General features: G+C 44.2%; 1 protein-coding gene across 2 annotated transcripts in view; it reads left to right on the forward strand.

The window, feature by feature from the left end:
- Nucleotides 1–626: 626 nt before the first annotated feature.
- The window catches only part of LOC139551636 (large neutral amino acids transporter small subunit 4-like), a 60,245-nt gene continuing 42,991 nt past the window's right edge, over nucleotides 627–17,880 (forward strand). For both annotated transcript variants that reach the window (XR_011670297.1, XM_071362904.1), the window contains exons 1-7: nucleotides 627–781; nucleotides 1,902–2,171; nucleotides 2,915–3,221; nucleotides 3,449–3,504; nucleotides 10,193–10,269; nucleotides 16,631–16,723; nucleotides 16,906–17,039. Coding sequence is in view for 1 of the 2 variants with exons in the window: in XM_071362904.1 (XP_071219005.1) it covers nucleotides 2,012–2,171; nucleotides 2,915–3,221; nucleotides 3,449–3,504; nucleotides 10,193–10,269; nucleotides 16,631–16,723; nucleotides 16,906–17,039 (827 nt within the window). In the remaining variant the exon portion in view is untranslated. The remainder of the gene's footprint in view (nucleotides 782–1,901; nucleotides 2,172–2,914; nucleotides 3,222–3,448; nucleotides 3,505–10,192; nucleotides 10,270–16,630; nucleotides 16,724–16,905; nucleotides 17,040–17,880) is intronic.

A 17,880-nucleotide genomic window follows, 5' to 3' on the forward strand; every position in this document is an offset into this window, starting at 1 on the left:
TGACTAGACTGGAACCATTCTGATGTACAGGGCTGACTAGACTGGAACCATTCTGATGTACAGGGACGACTAGACTGGAACCATTCTGATGAACAGGGCTGACTAGACTGGGACCATTCTGATGTACAGGGATGACTAGACTGGAACCATTCTGATGTACAGGGCTGACTAGACTGGAACCATTCTGATGAACAGGGCTGACTAGACTGGAACCATTCTGATGTACAGGGCTGACTAGACTGGAACCATTCTGATGTACAGGGATGACTAGACTGGAACCATTCTGATGTACAGGGATGACTAGACTGGGACCATTCTGGTGAACAAATAAAATGAAATTACTTTAATATTATAAACGTCCGGTTCCAAATCACTTAATCTATCTATCTTAATCAAAAGCTCACTTAATCAAAACGCAATCTTTGTCAGTAGGACAGGCCTATATAATTTCCTCTTCCCTTCCTTCCTTGCTTCCTTCTCTGTTTCTCTCTCTCTATCTCCGTGGACGACTGTGAGTGGGTGCTCTGATTGGCTGTAGCAGTGTTCTAGCGGCACCTCCGACAGCCAATAGGAAGACAGGAGCGCGTATAAAAGGCTTCTCCGTGCAGATGTTGGTTATTGAAAGAAAGAGAGAAAGAAATAAAGAAAGAGAGAAAGAAATAAAGAAAGAATTAATGCCCAAGGGTTGATATCTCCGAGGAACATATCAAGACAAGAGGAATTGAAGAAATCTGATAAACTCTGAACTTCTGTCTCGGCTGTCTGTGTCTGCGACTCACAGGTATGCAATTTATCTGAAATATACCTACATGGAGTCATACCTGCCTTCACTTTTATATTACTTTTATATTACAAACGTGCTGAGCTGAATTGATTGCAATAGGTTTTAATGTTGTAATCAATGGTCGTTAGAATAAGCCTATTGTTTTTTATGTTGTAATTAGAGTTACCATGTATTTCTCCCAAGTTAAAGAGTATGCATAAGCATTAAAGTTGATAATTTTAGTGTCGCGGTGAAAAACCAGTGATCTCATTCGTTCGTTCCTCTGGGGTTCAGTCATGTGGAGAGGCAGGGATTCTATAGAATAATCTGGGCAACATTGGAGAAATTGTTTGCGCACTTGTTTATAAACCTGTTGAGTCACGTATCCATTAACTAACTACCCATTTATTAGCTAGTGGTTTGGCCTGTCGTTATTCTCTGAAGTGGTTTTGTCTCTTGCTCCAGAGTTATGATTAGATGAACTCGGGTTTGTTTATCTGGCGTCTGTTTGCTGCGCTAATGTGTTGAGTTGAGAGAGAGACCGCAGGCTAGTCATGTTCGGACCGGTTAGTCATTCATCATCAGTTTCCGCACCGGGTACGGAACAGAAGTCCGTCGTTGCCTCCAGCGCGTAATTGACTCCCCCGTCCACCCTCAGCCCCTCTCTGAAACTTTGCTGTTGTAGCTGGACACCGGGTAGAACACGCACTGGTACTGTAGATTTCAGTTAAAACGTGTCACTGTCACACTGTTACCTAGGTAATCACACCCGGGTTTATGTGCGTGTCCATGTGTCTTATAGCGGAAGGTGGGAGAAGTTGAGAAATAACAGGGAGGGGGAGTGGGGGAGGGAATGACTCTCAATGACCAAGAACAGAGGCAAAGAGAGAGTTGCATACGAATCACCTTGAAGATCAAAGGACCACGTGGTCACATAAGAGTTGTGAGTTTTGGTGTGGGGGGGGGGGGGGGGGGTCTGCTGGTTTCTATGGTGATCATCAACATTCAGACTGTTCCTGAACAATAATAAAGTTCAATAAAGTAATTAATGTAACTGTGATCACATGATATTGTATTCAAAGCAACCACTACCCAGTGTGGATAACTGCTGAAATAACCACTCTCTGTTTTCAAACAGACCTGTAAAACCCTGATCTCCAGAGAGCCTCACTATACTGGCAGAGGGCCTCACTATATTCTGTCTAGAACACTTTCTGCTCACCCCCACACCCTCCCTCTCGTCTGGTCATGGCTCCGTCCCTGGCCACAGCATTCGCCAGGCGGTGGTGGATGGCGTTGACAGCCGTCATAGAGAACCTGTTTTTCTCAGCTGTCCTGCTGGGCTGGGGATCGCTACTCATCATGCTCAAGTCTGAAGGTTACTACTCCTACATGTGTAATGGAGAAGGTAAGACCAACATCTTTATGTCACCTCTCTTTTTACCTGCTCGTTATAATGTTTGTGTTCTGATAGTCAGGGGGTAGAGGGGGGGGTGGAACATTAGCTGTCTAGAAGGGAGACTCCAAGAACATCAGCTGTCTAGGAGGGAGACCCCAGAAACAGCTGTCTAGGAGGGAGACCCCAAGAACATCAGCTGTCTAGGAGGGAGACCCCAAGATCATTAGCTGTCTAGGAGGGAGACCCCAAGATCATTAGCTGTCTAGGAGGGAGACCCCAAGATCATTAGCTGTCTAGGAGGGAGACCCCAGAAACAGCTGTCTAGGAGGGAGACCCCAGAAACATCAGCTGTCTAGGAGGGAGACCCCAAGATCATTAGCTGTCTAGGAGGGAGACCCCAAGATCATTAGCTGTCTAGGAGGGAGACCCCAAGAACATCAGCTGTCTAGGAGGGAGACCCCAAGATCATTAGCTGTCTAGGAGGGAGACCCCAGAAACAGCTGTCTAGGAGGGAGACCCCAGAAACATCAGCTGTCTAGGAGGGAGACCCCAAGATCATTAGCTGTCTAGGAGGGAGACCCCAATAACATTAGCTGTTTAGGAGGGAGACCCCAGAAACATTAGCTCTCTAGGTGGGAGACCCCAATAACATTAGCTGTTTAGGAGGGAGACCCCAGAAACATTAGCTCTCTAGGTGGGAGACCCCACATCCCCTTTTAAGATTCCTATACTGACACATCTCCTCTCTCTAGGTAACCACACCACCTCCCCCAACCTGTCTGTCCCCCGCCCTTCACCAGGGGGCGATTATGACTACAGTGATTACTACTCAGAGGAGGAGGGTGTGGTGGGGCTGGGGGATGGGGTAGAAATGAGGCATCTGGCTCCTCAGGACCCTTACGGACCCACGAGGATGAACGGCTGGCTCATCTGTAAGGACCAGGATGAGATGTTAAACCTGGCCTTCACCGTGGGATCATTTCTCCTCTCAGCCATCACCTTGCCGCTGGGCATCGTCATGGACAAATATGGACCACGCAACCTACGACTACTGGGCAGGTAGGAGCGGGGGAGAGGGAGGGATGTGTCTGTGTGTATAGTCTCAGTTGGTCTGATTTGTATGATTTGTATTTTCTAATGTATTGATGTATTGTCTAATGTATTGATTCATTGCCTAATGTTTTGATGTATTGTCTAATGTATTGATGTATTGTCTAATGTTTTGATGTATTGTCTAATGTATTGATGTAGTGTCTGTGTATTGATGTATTTTCTGTGTATTCCAGTGCCTGTTTCTCCTTTTCCTGTCTCCTCATCTCCTACGGTGCATACAATCCTGATGGTGAGTAGCTGTAACCTGTTGATTAGATTACAGTGTATTAGTCACATGATGTAATAGCAGGGTACAGTGCCCATATGTAGGTAGCTTACTAGTGGTAGCTATTCAACAGCCTGATGGTCTGGGGGTAGAACAGGCTATGTTGGCTGAGGTCCTTGATTATCTTGTTGGCCTTCCTGCGACAGCTGGTGTCGTACTGTAGGTGTCCTGGAAGGCAGGCTCATCTTCTTGGGTAGTAAGATGGTACATTTCATTGGGATTTTACACACTCAACCACACTGTAAATAATTATTCTGGGGGGTGAAATGAAATTAACAACAAACAAACAAAAACATATTGAATTAGCAAATTTTTTTTCAAGAATAAATCCAACTTAATATGTTGTTCAAAATGTAACGTCAGTATATTTTCTGATTATTTATAACTTATGACCGAAGATAGAGAAAATTGATTGAACTCATCGGAAGTTTGGTTTTTAATCTCGTCTTCAGAGAATGGTGGGTAAATGCAACAATTTTAGACTTGATGATTATTTTCCACGTTGTTTGACGAACGTAAAGTATAATCTATTTTAGTATGAAGCAGCAGGTGGATCATGATGAAAGCATATCAAAACCATCAAGCAGAGTTCAATGATAAGACCATTCACACATTTCCAGCTTTTAATAGTAGAGGCAAATGCACTATCAGAACATGCTTACTGTAAAACTTACTCTAAAACCTCTGTAAAACCTCTGTAAAACTTACTCTAAAACCCCTGTAAAACTTACTGTAAAACCCCTTTAAAACTTACTGTAAAACCTCTGTAAAACCTCTGTAAAACGTACTGTAAAACTTACTGTAAAACTTACTGTAAAACGTACTGTAAAACCTCTGTAAAACTTTCTGTAAAACTTACTGTAAAACCTCTGTAAACCTTTCTGTAAAACTTACTGTAAAACCTCTGTAAAACTTACTGTAAAATCTCTGTAAGACGTACTGTAAAACCTCTTTAAAACTTACTGTAAAACCCCTGTAAAACTTACTGTAAAACCTCTGTAAAACTTACTGTAAAACCCCTGTAAAACTTACTCTAAAACCCTGTAAAACTTACTGTAAAACCTCTTTAAAACTTACTGTAAAACCCCTGTAAAACTTTCTGTAAAACTTTTTGTAAAACCCCTTTAAAACTTACTGTAAAACCTCGAGTCACTGCTGGAGGTTTGAGCAGGGTGCTCAACAATACCAGAATGGGTTAAACTGACACATTATCATCTAAAGTTCAAAGTATTCAGACCCCTTGATTTTGTTACGTTACAGCCGTATTCTTACATTTATAAAATTACACACAATACCCCATAATGACAAAGCCAAAACAGATGTTTTTTTTTTTTTGCAAATATATTAAACATTTAAAATAGAAAATCCTTATTTACATAAGTATTCAGACCCATTGCTATGAGACTCGAAATTGAGCTCAGGTGCATCCTGTTTCCATTGATCATCCTTGAGATGTTTCTACAACTTGATTGGAGTCCATCTGTGGTAAATTCAATTGATTGTACATGATTTGGAAAGGTACACACCTGTCTATATAAGGTCCCACAGTTGACCGTGCATGTCAGAGCAAAAACCAATCCACGAGGTCGAAGGAATTGTCCGTAGAGCTCCGAGACAGGATCCATCATTCTTAAATGGAAGAACTTAGAAACCAACAAGACTCTTCCTACAGCTGGCCACCCGGCCAAACTGAGCAATCGGGGGAGAAGGGCCTTGGTCCGGGAGGTGACCAAGAACCAGATGGTCACTCTGACAGAGCTCCAGGGTTCCTCTGTGGAGATGGGAGAACCTTCCAGAAGGACAACCATCTCTGCAGCACTCAGGCCTTTATGGTAAAGTGGCCAGACGGAAGTCACTCCTCAGTAAAAGGCACATGACAGCCCGCTTGGAGTTTGCCAAAAGGCACCTAAAGTCTCTCAGACCATGAGAAACAAGATTCTCTGGTCTGATGAAGCCAAGATTGAACTCTTTGGCCTGAATGCCAAGTGTCACGTCTGGAGAAAACCTGGCACCATCCCTACGGTGAAGCATGGTGGTGGCAGCATCATGCTGTGGGGATGTTTTTCAGCAACAGGGACTGGGAGACTAGTCAGGATCGAGGCAAAGATGAACGGATCAAAGTACACAGAGATGCTTGATGGAAACCTGCTCCAGAGCTCTCAGGACCCCAGACTGGGGCGAAGGTTCACCTTCCAAAAGGACAACAACCCTAAGCACACAGCCAAGACAACGCAGGAGTGGCTTTGGGACAAGTGTCTGAACGTCCTTGAGTGGCCCAACCAGAGCCCGGACTTGAACCTGATCGAACATCTCTGGAGAGACCTGAAAATAGCTGTGCAGCGACGCTCCCCATCCAACCTGACAGAGCTTGAGAGGATCTGCAGAGAAGAAGGAGAGAAACTCCCCAAATACAGGTGTACCAAGATTGTAGCGTCATACCCAAGAAGATAAGGCAGTAATCGCTGCCGAAAGTGCTTCAACAAAGTCCTGAGTAAAGGGTCTGAATACTTATGTAAATGTGATATTATGTAAATTATATTTCAGATGTCTTCTTTTTTATTGGCCAAAATTTACAAAAACCAGATTTTGCTTTGTCAAAATGGGGTATTGTGTGTAGATTGATGAGGAAAAGTAACTATTTAATCAATTTTAGAATAAGGCTGTAACTTAACAATGTGAAAAAGTCAAGGGGTCTGAATACTTTATGAATGCATTATAAAGTACATAAGTCAATGTTAAACATTACAATCCTATTCCCGAAGTAGATCTAAGTAGTAAGTAGGATCTAGACAGGATGTGAAACACCATCATAGTGTTTAGAGGCTATAGAGAGGAAACACCATCATAGTGTTTAGAGGCTGTAGAGGGAGGAAACACCATCATAGTGTTTAGAGGCTGTAGAGAGGAAACACCATCATAGTGTTTAGAGAGTGTAGAGAGGAAACACCATCATAGTGTTTAGAGGCTGTAGAGAGGAAACACCATCATAGTGTTTAGAGGCTGTAGAGAGGAAACACCATCATAGTGTTTAGAGGCTGTAGAGAGGAAACACCATCATAGTGTTTAGAGGCTGTAGAGAGGAAACACCATCATAGTGTTTAGAGGCTATAGAGAGAGGAAACACCATCATAGTGTTTAGAGGCTGTAGAGAGGAAACACCATCATAGTGTTTAGAGGCTGTAGAGAGGAAACACCATCATAGTGTTTAGAGGCTGTAGAGAGGAAACACCATCATAGTGTTTAGAGACTATAGAGAGAGGAAACACCATCATAGTGTTTAGAGGCTGTAGAGAGGAAACACCATCATGGTGTTTAGAGGCTGTAGAGAGGAAACACCATCATGGTGTTTAGAGGCTGTAGAGAGGAAACACCATCATAGTGTTTAGAGGCTGTAGAGAGGAAACACCATCATAGTGTTTAGAGGCTGTAGAGAGGAAACACCATCATAGTGTTTAGAGGCTGTAGAGAGAGGAAACACCATCATAGTGTTTAGAGGCTATAGAGAGGAAACACCATTGTAGTGTTTAGAGGCTGTAGAGAGGAAACACCATCATAGTGTTTAGAGGCTATAGAGAGGAAACACCATCATAGTGTTTAGAGGCTGTAGAGAGGAAACACCATCATAGTGTTTAGAGGCTGTAGAGAGGAAACACCATCGTAGTGTTTAGAGGCTGTAGAGAGGAAACACCATCGTAGTGTTTAGAGGCTGTAGAGAGGAAACACCATCATAGTGTTTAGAGGCTGTAGAGAGGAAACACCATCATAGTGTTTAGAGGCTGTAGAGAGGAAACACCATCATAGTGTTTAGAGGCTGTAGAGAGGAAACACCATCATAGTGTTTAGAGGCTGTAGAGAGGAAACACCATCATAGTGTTTAGAGGCTATAGAGAGGAAACACCATCATAGTGTTTAGAGGCTGTAGAGAGAGGAAACACCATCATAGTGTTTAGAGGCTGTAGAGAGGAAATACCATCATAGTGTTTAGAGGCTGTAGAGAGGAAACACCATCATAGTGTTTAGAGGCTGTAGAGAGGAAACACCATCATAGTGTTTAGAGGCTATAGAGAGGAAACACCATCATAGTGTTTAGAGGCTGTAGAGAGGAAACACCATCATAGTGTTTAGAGGCTATAGAGAGGAAACACCATCATAGTGTTTAGAGGCTGTAGAGAGGAAACACCATCATAGTGTTTAGAGGCTGTAGAGAGGAAACACCATCATAGTGTTTAGAGGCTGTAGAGAGGAAACACCATCATAGTGTTTAGAGGCTGTAGAGAGGAAACACCATCATAGTGTTTAGAGGCTGTAGAGAGGAAACACCATCATAGTGTTTAGAGGCTGTAGAGAGGAAACACCATCATAGTGTTTAGAGGCTGTAGAGAGGAAACACCATCATAGTGTTTAGAGGCTGTAGAGAGGAAACACCATCATAGTGTTTAGAGGCTGTAGAGAGGAAACACCATCATAGTGTTTAGAGGCTGTAGAGAGGAAACACCATCATAGTGTTTAGAGGCTGTAGAGAGGAAACACCATCATAGTGTTTAGAGGCTGTAGAGAGGAAACACCATCATAGTGTTTAGAGGCTGTAGAGAGAGGAAACACCATCATAGTGTTTAGAGGCTGTAGAGAGGAAACACCATCATAGTGTTTAGAGGCTGTAGAGAGGAAACACCATCATAGTGTTTAGAGGCTGTAGAGAGAGGAAACACCATCATAGTGTTTAGAGGCTGTAGAGAGGAAACACCATCATAGTGTTTAGAGGCTGTAGAGAGGAAACACCATCATAGTGTTTAGAGGTGTAGAGGAAACACCATCATAGTGTTTAGAGGCTGTAGAGAGGAAACACCATCATAGTGTTTAGAGGCTGTAGAGAGGAAACACCATCATAGTGTTCTAGAGGCTGTAGAGTAGAGAGGAAACACCATCATAGTGTTTAGAGGCTGTAGAGAGGAAACACCATCATAGTGTTTAGAGGCTGTAGAGAGGAAACACCATCATAGTGTTTAGAGGCTGTAGAGAGGAAACACCATCATAGTGTTTAGAGGCTGTAGAGAGGAAACACCATCATAGTGTTTAGAGGCTATAGAGAGGAAACACCATCATAGTGTTTAGAGGCTGTAGAGAGGAAACACCATCATAGTGTTTAGAGGCTGTAGAGAGGAAACACCATCATAGTGTTTAGAGGCTGTAGAGAGGAAACACCATCATAGTGTTAGGGGCTATAGAGAGAAGAAACACCATCATAGTGTTTAGAGGCTATAGAGAGGAAACACCATCATAGTGTTTAGAGGCTGTAGAGAGGAAACACCATCATAGTGTTTAGAGGCTGTAGAGAGGAAACACCATCATAGTGTTTAGAGGCTATAGAGAGGAAACACCATCATAGTGTTTAGAGGCTGTAGAGAGGAAACACCATCATAGTGTTTAGAGGCTGTAGAGAGGAAACACCATCATAGTGTTAGGGGCTATAGAGAGGAAACACCATCATAGTGTTTAGAGGCTGTAAAGAGGAAACACCATCATAGTGTTTAGAGGCTGTAGAGAGAGGAAACACCATCATAGTGTTTAGAGGCTGTAGAGAGAGGAAACACCATCATAGTGTTTAGAGGCTGTAGAGAGAGGAAACACCATCATAGTGTTTAGAGTCTGTAGAGAGAGGAAACACCATCATAGTGTTTAGAGGCTGTAGAGAGAGGAAACACCATCATAGTGTTTAGAGGCTGTAGAGAGAGGAAACACCATCATAGTGTTTAGAGGCTGTAGAGAGGAAACACCATCATAGTGTTTAGAGGCTGTAGAGAGGAAACACCATCATAGTGTTTAGAGGCTGTAGAGAGGAAACACCATCATAGTGTTTAGAGGCTGTAGAGAGGAAACACCATCATAGTGTTTAGAGGCTGTAGAGAGGAAACACCATTATGGTGTTTAGAGGCTGTAGAGAGGAAACACCATCATAGTGTTTAGAGGCTATAGAGAGGAAACACCATCATAGTGTTTAGAGGCTGTAGAGAGGAAACACCATCATAGTGTTTAGAGGCTGTAGAGAGGAAACACCATCATAGTGTTTAGAGGCTATAGAGAGGAAACACCATCATAGTGTTTAGAGGCTGTAGAGAGGAAACACCATCATAGTGTTTAGAGGCTGTAGAGAGGAAACACCATCATAGTGTTTAGAGGCTGTAGAGAGAGGAAACACCATCATGGTGTTTAGAGGCTATAGAGAGGAAACACCATCATAGTGTTTAGAGGCTGTAGAGAGAGGAAACACCATCATAGTGTTTAGAGGCTGTAGAGAGGAAACAGCACCTAAAGTGAAGGATGTTCATCGACACTAAACACAACTCAAAACAACCATTTCCTGTTGTCCTCCCACTTCCTGTCAGGGTGAGGAAGAGGAGTTACAACACACATGTCATGTTTCAAAACGTCCCAGGAAGATGCGTTTCAACATTCCAGCAAAGTTCATGGTTTCTCTCCTTCACGTTGGTGACAGATCAGTTGTCATTAGTTTTTGGTGTTTCCGAGCACTTGATTTTAACACTGTAATAAATAACATGTTTAATGGGGTTTGGTCTTCGTCATGTTGCCATTAGTTTTTGGTTGTTACAAAACAGCGTTGTGTATCTGACACTTTCTCCACCTTCCTCCACAGAGCTGTCTGTACTCATCTTCATCGCTCTGACGTTCAACGGATTCGGAGGCATGTGCATGACCTTCACCTCCCTCACGGTAAGAGTGTGTGTACGTGTCTCTGTGTGTGTGTGTTCAGGTCAGATTTCTCCGTATTTATTTGTGATTTCACCATATTCCCTTATGATCCAAAAGACAAAGTGTGTGTCAGTGACGTGTGTGTGTGCGTCTGTTTTGCATAATCTCTGTGTGGAGAACATTGTGTCATTTGGCCTCTTCACACATGGCACTGGAAAGACTTTATTACTAATCATTAATCTATTATATGTCTGTCTGTCTGTCTGTCTGTCTGTCTGTCTGTCTGTCTGTCTGTCTGTCTGTCTGTCTGTCTGTCTGTCTGTCTGTCTGTCTGTCTGTCTGTCTGTCTGTCTGTCTGTCTGTCTGTCTGTCTGTCTGTCTGTCTGTCTGTCTGTCTGTCTGTCTGTCTGTCTGCCTGTCTGTCTGTCTGTTTCATTTACCCTAAAGTTGTAGCTAGACTGTAGCTGCACCTAAATGAAGAGGGACTGTAGATCAGCATGTTACTCAGCGATTGCTTCCTTTGATCAGCTGCAGCTGAAAGAGGCTAGAGGTTACTGACTCGGGAGTCGTGCCAACAGGCAGCTGCATCGTGAAAACTCATAATGTTAGCGAGCTAGCAACAATACTCTCTGCTCTCCTGCACCTGACTTCTGCACCAGTAGCGCACAACCTTGACACAGCCATTAAACTCTGTAACTGTTTGAAAGTCACCATTTGTCTCATGATGAAATCCCTGAGGGGTTTCCTTCCTCCACGGCAACGGAGTTAGGAAGGACGCCTGTATCTTTGTAGTGACTGGGTGTATTGATACACCATCCAAAGTGTAATTAATAACTTCATCATGCTCAAAGGGATATTCAATGTCTGGCTTTTTTTGTTTTTTTACCCATCTACCAATAGGTGCCCTTCTTTGAGAGACATTGGAAAACCTCCCTGGTCTTTGTGGTTGAATCTGTGTTTGAAATTCACTGCTCGACTGAGGGACCTTATAGATAATTGTATGTGTTGGGTACAGAGATGAGGTAGTCATTCAAAAATCATGTTAAACACTATTATTGCACACAGAGTGACTCCATGCAACTTATTATGTGACTTGTTTGACATATTTTTACTCCGGGAACGTATTTAGATTTGCCATAACAAAGAGGTTGAATACATATTGACTCAAGACATTTCAGCTTTACATTTTTTAAATAATTTGTAAATAAAACAAATAAAAACATAGTTCCACCTTGACATTATGGGGTATTGTGTGTAGAGGCCAGAGTCACAACATCTCAATGTAAACCATTTTGAATTCAGGCTGTAACACAACACCATGTGGAAGAAATCAAGGGGTGTGAATACATTCTGAAGGCCCTGTAACTACAGTAGCCAACTAGCTTTTGGTGGAATAATTCATCATTGTGTGATTGGCTGCACTGGTTAACTGGTTAGCAGCATCCCCTTTAGTTTCTGTTAAGTATAGTGGGATGTCTAATGGATTGTCTCATGAAAAAAATGTCCACATTATTTACAGATGTATGTATTAGCTTTGACTAATTCAGACCTTACAAAACAAAGATTGCAGCGAGAGTGCAGTATAACTACAGTATTCTGCAATTAATTATATAGTATTATTATTATTATATATTATTATTATTCTGCGTTCAAAATATTGCAGTCGACTGCAGTTACTGCATGTTTTTTGTAACGTTGTTTTAGGCATAAACAACAGAGTCCTAAAGATGACGCTTCAACGCTGTGTTACGTCACTAGAGATCTGTCAACGCTATGTTACGTCACTAGAGATCTGTCAACGCTGTGTTACGTCACTAGAGATCTGTCAACGCTATGTTACGTCACTAGAGATCTGTCAACGCTGTGTTACGTCACTAGAGACCTGTCAACGCTGTGTTACATCACTAGAGATCTGTCAACGCTGTGTTACGTCACTAGAGATCTGTCAACTCTGTGTTACGTCAGTAGAGCTCTGTCAACGCTGTGTTACGTCAGTAGAGATCTGTCAACGCCGTGTTCCGTCACTAGATATCTGTCAACGCCGTGTTACGTCACTAGAGATCGGTCAACGCCGTGTTTCGTCACTGGAGATCTGTCAACGCCGTGTTACGTCACTAGAGATCTGTCAACTCTGTGTTACGTCACTAGATATCTGTCAACGCTGTGTTACGTCAGTAGAGATCTGTCAACGCCGTGTTCCGTCACTAGAGATCTGTCAACGCCGTGTTACGTCACTAGAGATCTGTCAACGCCGTGTTACGTCACTAGAGATCTGTCAACGCCGTGTTACGTCACTAGAGATCTGTCAACGCTGTGTTACGTCACTAGAGATCTGTCAACGCTGTGTTACGTCACTAGAGATCTGTCAACGCTGTGTTACGTCACTAGAGATCTGTCAACGCTGTGTTACGTCAGTAGAGCTCTGTCAACGCTGTGTTACGTCACTAGAGATCTGTTACGTCACTAGAGATCTGTCAACGCTGTGTTACGTCACTAGAGATCTGTCAACGCTGTGTTACGTCACTAGAGATCTGTCAACGCTATGTTACGTCACTAGAGATCTGTCAACGCCGTGTTACGTCACTAGAGATCTGTCAACGCTGTGTTACGTCACTAGAGATCTGTCAACGCTGTGTTACGTCACTAGAGATCTGTCAACGCTGTGTTACGTCACTAGATATCTGTCAACGCTGTGTTACATCACTAGAGATCTGTCAACGCTGTGTTACGTCACTAGAGATCTGTCAACTCTGTGTTACGTCAGTAGAGCTCTGTCAACTCTGTGTTACGTCAGTAGAGCTCTGTCAACGCTGTGTTACGTCAGTAGAGATCTGTCAACGCCGTGTTCCGTCACTAGATATCTGTCAACGCCGTGTTACGTCACTAGAGATCGGTCAATGCCGTGTTTCGTCACTGGAGATCTGTCAACGCCGTGTTACGTCACTAGAGATCTGTCAACTCTGTGTTACGCCACTAGAGATCTGTCAACGCTGTGTTACGTCAGTAGAGATCTGTCAACGCCGTGTTCCGTCACTAGAGATCTGTCAACGCCGTGTTACGTCACTAGAGATCTGTCAACGCCGTGTTACGTCACTAGAGATCTGTCAACGCCGTGCTACGTCACTAGAGATCTGTCAACGCCGTGTTACGTCACTAGAGATCTGTCAACGCTGTGTTACGTCACTAGATATCTGTCAACGCTGTGTTACATCACTAGAGATCTGTCAACGCTGTGTTACGTCACTAGAGATCTGTCAACTCTGTGTTACGTCAGTAGAGCTCTGTCAACTCTGTGTTACGTCAGTAGAGCTCTGTCAACGCTGTGTTACGTCAGTAGAGATCTGTCAACGCCGTGTTCCGTCACTAGATATCTGTCAACGCCGTGTTACGTCACTAGAGATCGGTCAATGCCGTGTTTCGTCACTGGAGATCTGTCAACGCCGTGTTACGTCACTAGAGATCTGTCAACTCTGTGTTACGCCACTAGAGATCTGTCAACGCTGTGTTACGTCAGTAGAGATCTGTCAACGCCGTGTTCCGTCACTAGAGATCTGTCAACGCCGTGTTACGTCACTAGAGATCTGTCAACGCCGTGTTACGTCACTAGAGATCTGTCAACGCCGTGTTACGTCACTAGAGATCTGTCAACGCTGTGTTACGTCACTAGAGATCTGTCAACGCCGTGTTACGTCACTAGAGATCTGTCAACGCTGTGTTACGTCACTAGAGATCTGTCAACGCCGTGTTACGTCACTAGAGATCTGTCAACGCTGTGTTACGTCACTAGAGATCTGTCAACGCTATGTTACGTCACTAGAGATCTGTCAACGCTGTGTCACGTCACTAGAGATCTGTCAACGCTGTGTTACGTCACTAGAGATCTGTCAACGCTGTGTTACGTCACTAGAGATCTGTCAACGCCGTGTTACGTCACTAGAGATCTGTCAACGCTGTGTTACGTCACTAGAGATCTGTCAACGCCGTGTTACGTCACTAGAGATCTGTCAACTCTGTGTTACGTCACTAGAGATCTGTCAACGCGGTGTTACGTCAGTAGAGATCTGTCAACGCCGTCTTCCGTCACTAGAGATCTGTCAACGCCGTGTTACGTCACTAGAGATCTGTCAACGCCGTGTTACGTCACTAGAGATCTGTCAACGCTGTGTTACGTCACTAGAGATCTGTCAACGCTGTGTTACGTCACTAGAGATCTGTCAACGCTGTGTTACGTCACTAGAGATCTGTCAACGCCGTGTTACGTCACTAGAGATATTTCAACGCTGTGTTACGTCACTAGAGATCTGTCAACGCTGTGTTACGTCATTAGAGATCTGTCAACGCTGTGTTACATCACTAGAGATCTGTCAACGCTGTGTTACTTCACTAGAGATCTGTCAACGCTGTGTTACATCACTAGAGATCTGTCAACGCTGTGTTACGTCACTAGAGATCTGTCAACGCTGTGTTACGTCACTAGAGATCTGTCAACGCTGTGTTACGTCACTAGAGATCTGTCAACGCTGTGTTACTTCACTAGAGATCTGTCAACGCTGTGTTACGTCACTAGAGATCTGTCAACGCTGTGTTACGTCACTAGAGATCTGTCAACGCTGTGTTACGTCACTAGAGATCTGTCAACGCTGTGTTACGTCACTAGAGATCTGTCAACGCTGTGTTACGTCACTAGAGATCTGTCAACGCTGTGTTACGTCACTAGAGATCTGTCAACTCTGTGTTACGTCAGTAGAGCTCTGTCAACGCTGTGTTACGTCAGTAGAGATCTGTCAACGCCGTGTTCCGTCACTAGATATCTGTCAACGCCGTGTTACGTCACTAGAGATCGGTCAACGCCGTGTTTCGTCACTGGAGATCTGTCAACGCCGTGTTACGTCACTAGAGATCTGTCAACTCTGTGTTACGTCACTAGAGATCTGTCAACGCTGTGTTACGTCAGTAGAGATCTGTCAACGCCGTGTTCCGTCACTAGAGATCTGTCAACGCCGTGTTACGTCACTAGAGATCTGTCAACGCCGTGTTACGTCACTAGAGATCTGTCAACGCCGTGTTACGTCACTAGAGATCTGTCAACGCCGTGTTACGTCACTAGAGATCTTTCAAGGCTGTGTTACGTCACTAGAGATCTGTCAACGCCGTGTTACGTCACTAGAGATCTGTCAACGCCGTGTTACGTCACTAGAGATCTGTCAACGCTGTGTTACGTCACTATAGATCTGTCAACGCTGTGTTACGTCACTAGAGATCTGTCAACGCTGTGTTGCGTCACTAGAGATCTGTCAACGCCGCGTTACATCACTAGAGATCTGTCAACGCTGTGTTACGTCACTAGAGATCTGTCAACGCTGTGTTACGTCACTAGAGATCTGTCAATGCCGTGTTACGTCACTAGAGATCTGTCAACGCCGTGTTACGTCACTAGAGATCTGTCAACGCCGTGTTACTTCACTAGAGATCTGTAAACGCTGTGTTACGTCACTAGAGATCTGTCAACGCCGTGTTACGTCACTAGAGATCTGTCAACGCCGTGTTACGTCACTAGAGATCTGTCAATGCTGTGTTACGTCACTAGAGATCTGTCAACGCTGTGTTACGTCACTAGAGATCTGTCAACGCTGTGTTACGTCACTAGAGATCTGTCAACGCTGTGTTAAGTCACTAGAGATCTGTCAACGCTGTGTTACGTCACTAGAGATCTGTCAACGCTGTGTTACGTCACTAGAGATCTGTCAACGCTGTGTTACGTCACTAGAGATCTGTCAACGCCGTGTCACGTCACTAGAGATCTGTCAACGCCGTGTTACGTCACTAGAGATCTGTCAACGCCGTGTTACGTCACTAGAGATCTGTCAACGCCGTGTTACGTCACTAGAGATCTGTCAACGCCGTGTTACGTCACTAGAGATCTGTCAACGCCGTGTTATGTCACTAGAGATCTGTCAACGCCGTGTTACGTCACTAGAGATCTGTCAACGCCGTGTTACGTCACTAGAGATCTGTCAACGCTGTGTTACGTCACTAGAGATCCACCTCTTGCACCTCCTATCGCCTTTCACAGCACCAAGAATATAGTCCCAGTATTTGTTTAAAAAACTAAATACAGACTTTTGCCCTTGCGTTTCTGTCCGACCCTCAGAGAGACTCCAACCAGTTTAGACAGGAGTCTTTCACAAACTCTCTCTCTATCTCTCTCTCTCTCTCGCTCTCTCTCGCTCTCTCGCTCTCTCTCTCTCTCTCTCTCTCTCTCTCTCTCTCTCTCTCTCTCTCTCTCTCTCTCTCTCTCTCTCTCTCTCTCTCTCTCTCTCTCTCTCTCTCTGTCTCTCTCTCTCTCTCTCTCTCTCTCGCTTTCTCTCTCTCTCTTCTCCAGCTCCCTAACATGTTTGGTAATCTGCGTTCTACGTTCATTGCTCTGATGATCGGCTCCTACGCCTCCTCTGCTGTCACCTTCCCTGGAGTCAAGGTAACACACACAGGCACGTTTACACACACACACACACACACACACACACACACACACACACACACACACACACACACACACACACACACACACACACACACACACACACACACACACACCAAAAGTATCTAAAACATCTTTAAGAACCTGTTAGGTAGTTGATCATCTTTGTTGTGTCCTAGGTGATCTATGACCTTGGTGTGACCTTCATCACAATCATGGTTGTCTGGGCAGCGTGTTCCGGCCTCGTCTTCTTCAACTGCTTCTTCAACTGGCCCCTGGAACCCTTCCCTGGCCCCGAGGACATGGACTACAGGTGCACACCGCACACATCTAGTTTCAGTCAGTGTGAGGGGTAACCTGTAGAATGTGCTGTCATGTATGGCCAGGTTAAAGGTCATAGGTCAAGCTCCAGGTCAGATCATGAATGTTTAACTGTGCTGACAACCAGCTGTATTACTGTGTTACATGAACCCCTCTCTGTTACTGTGTTACGTTAACCCCTCTCTGTTACTGTGTTACGTTAACCCCTCTCTGTTACTGTGTTACGTTAACCCCTCTCTGTTACTGTGTTACGTTAACCCCTCTCTGTTACTGTGTTACGTTAACCCCTCTCTGTTACTGTGTTACGTTAACCCCTCTCTATTACTGTGTTACGTTAACCCCTCTCTGTTACTGTGTTACGTTAACCCCTCTCTATTACTGTGTTACGTTAACCCCTCTCTGTTACTGTGTTACGTTAACCCCTCTCTATTACTGTGTTACGTTAACCCCTCTCTGTTACTGTGTTACGTTAACCCCTCTCTGTTACTGTGTTACGTTAACCCCTCTCTATTACTGTGTTACGTTAACCCCTCTCTATTACTGTGTTACATGAGCCCCTCTCTATTACTGTGTTGCATGAACCCCTCTCTATTACTGTGTTACATGAGCCCCTCTCTATTACTGTGTTACGTTAACCCATCTCTATTACTGTGTTACGTTAACCCCTCTCTATTACTGTGTTACGTTAACCCCTCTCTATTACTGTGTTACGTTAACCCCTCTCTGTTACTGTGTTACGTTAACCCCTCTCTATTACTGTGTTACATGAACCCCTCTCTATTACTGTGTTACGTTCACCCCTCTCTGTTACTGTGTTACATGAGCCCCTCTCT

The sequence above is a fragment of the Salvelinus alpinus genome, chromosome 24, assembly GCF_045679555.1.
Source record: "Salvelinus alpinus chromosome 24, SLU_Salpinus.1, whole genome shotgun sequence".
In the NCBI taxonomy this organism is placed as follows: Eukaryota; Metazoa; Chordata; class Actinopteri; order Salmoniformes; family Salmonidae; genus Salvelinus; species Salvelinus alpinus.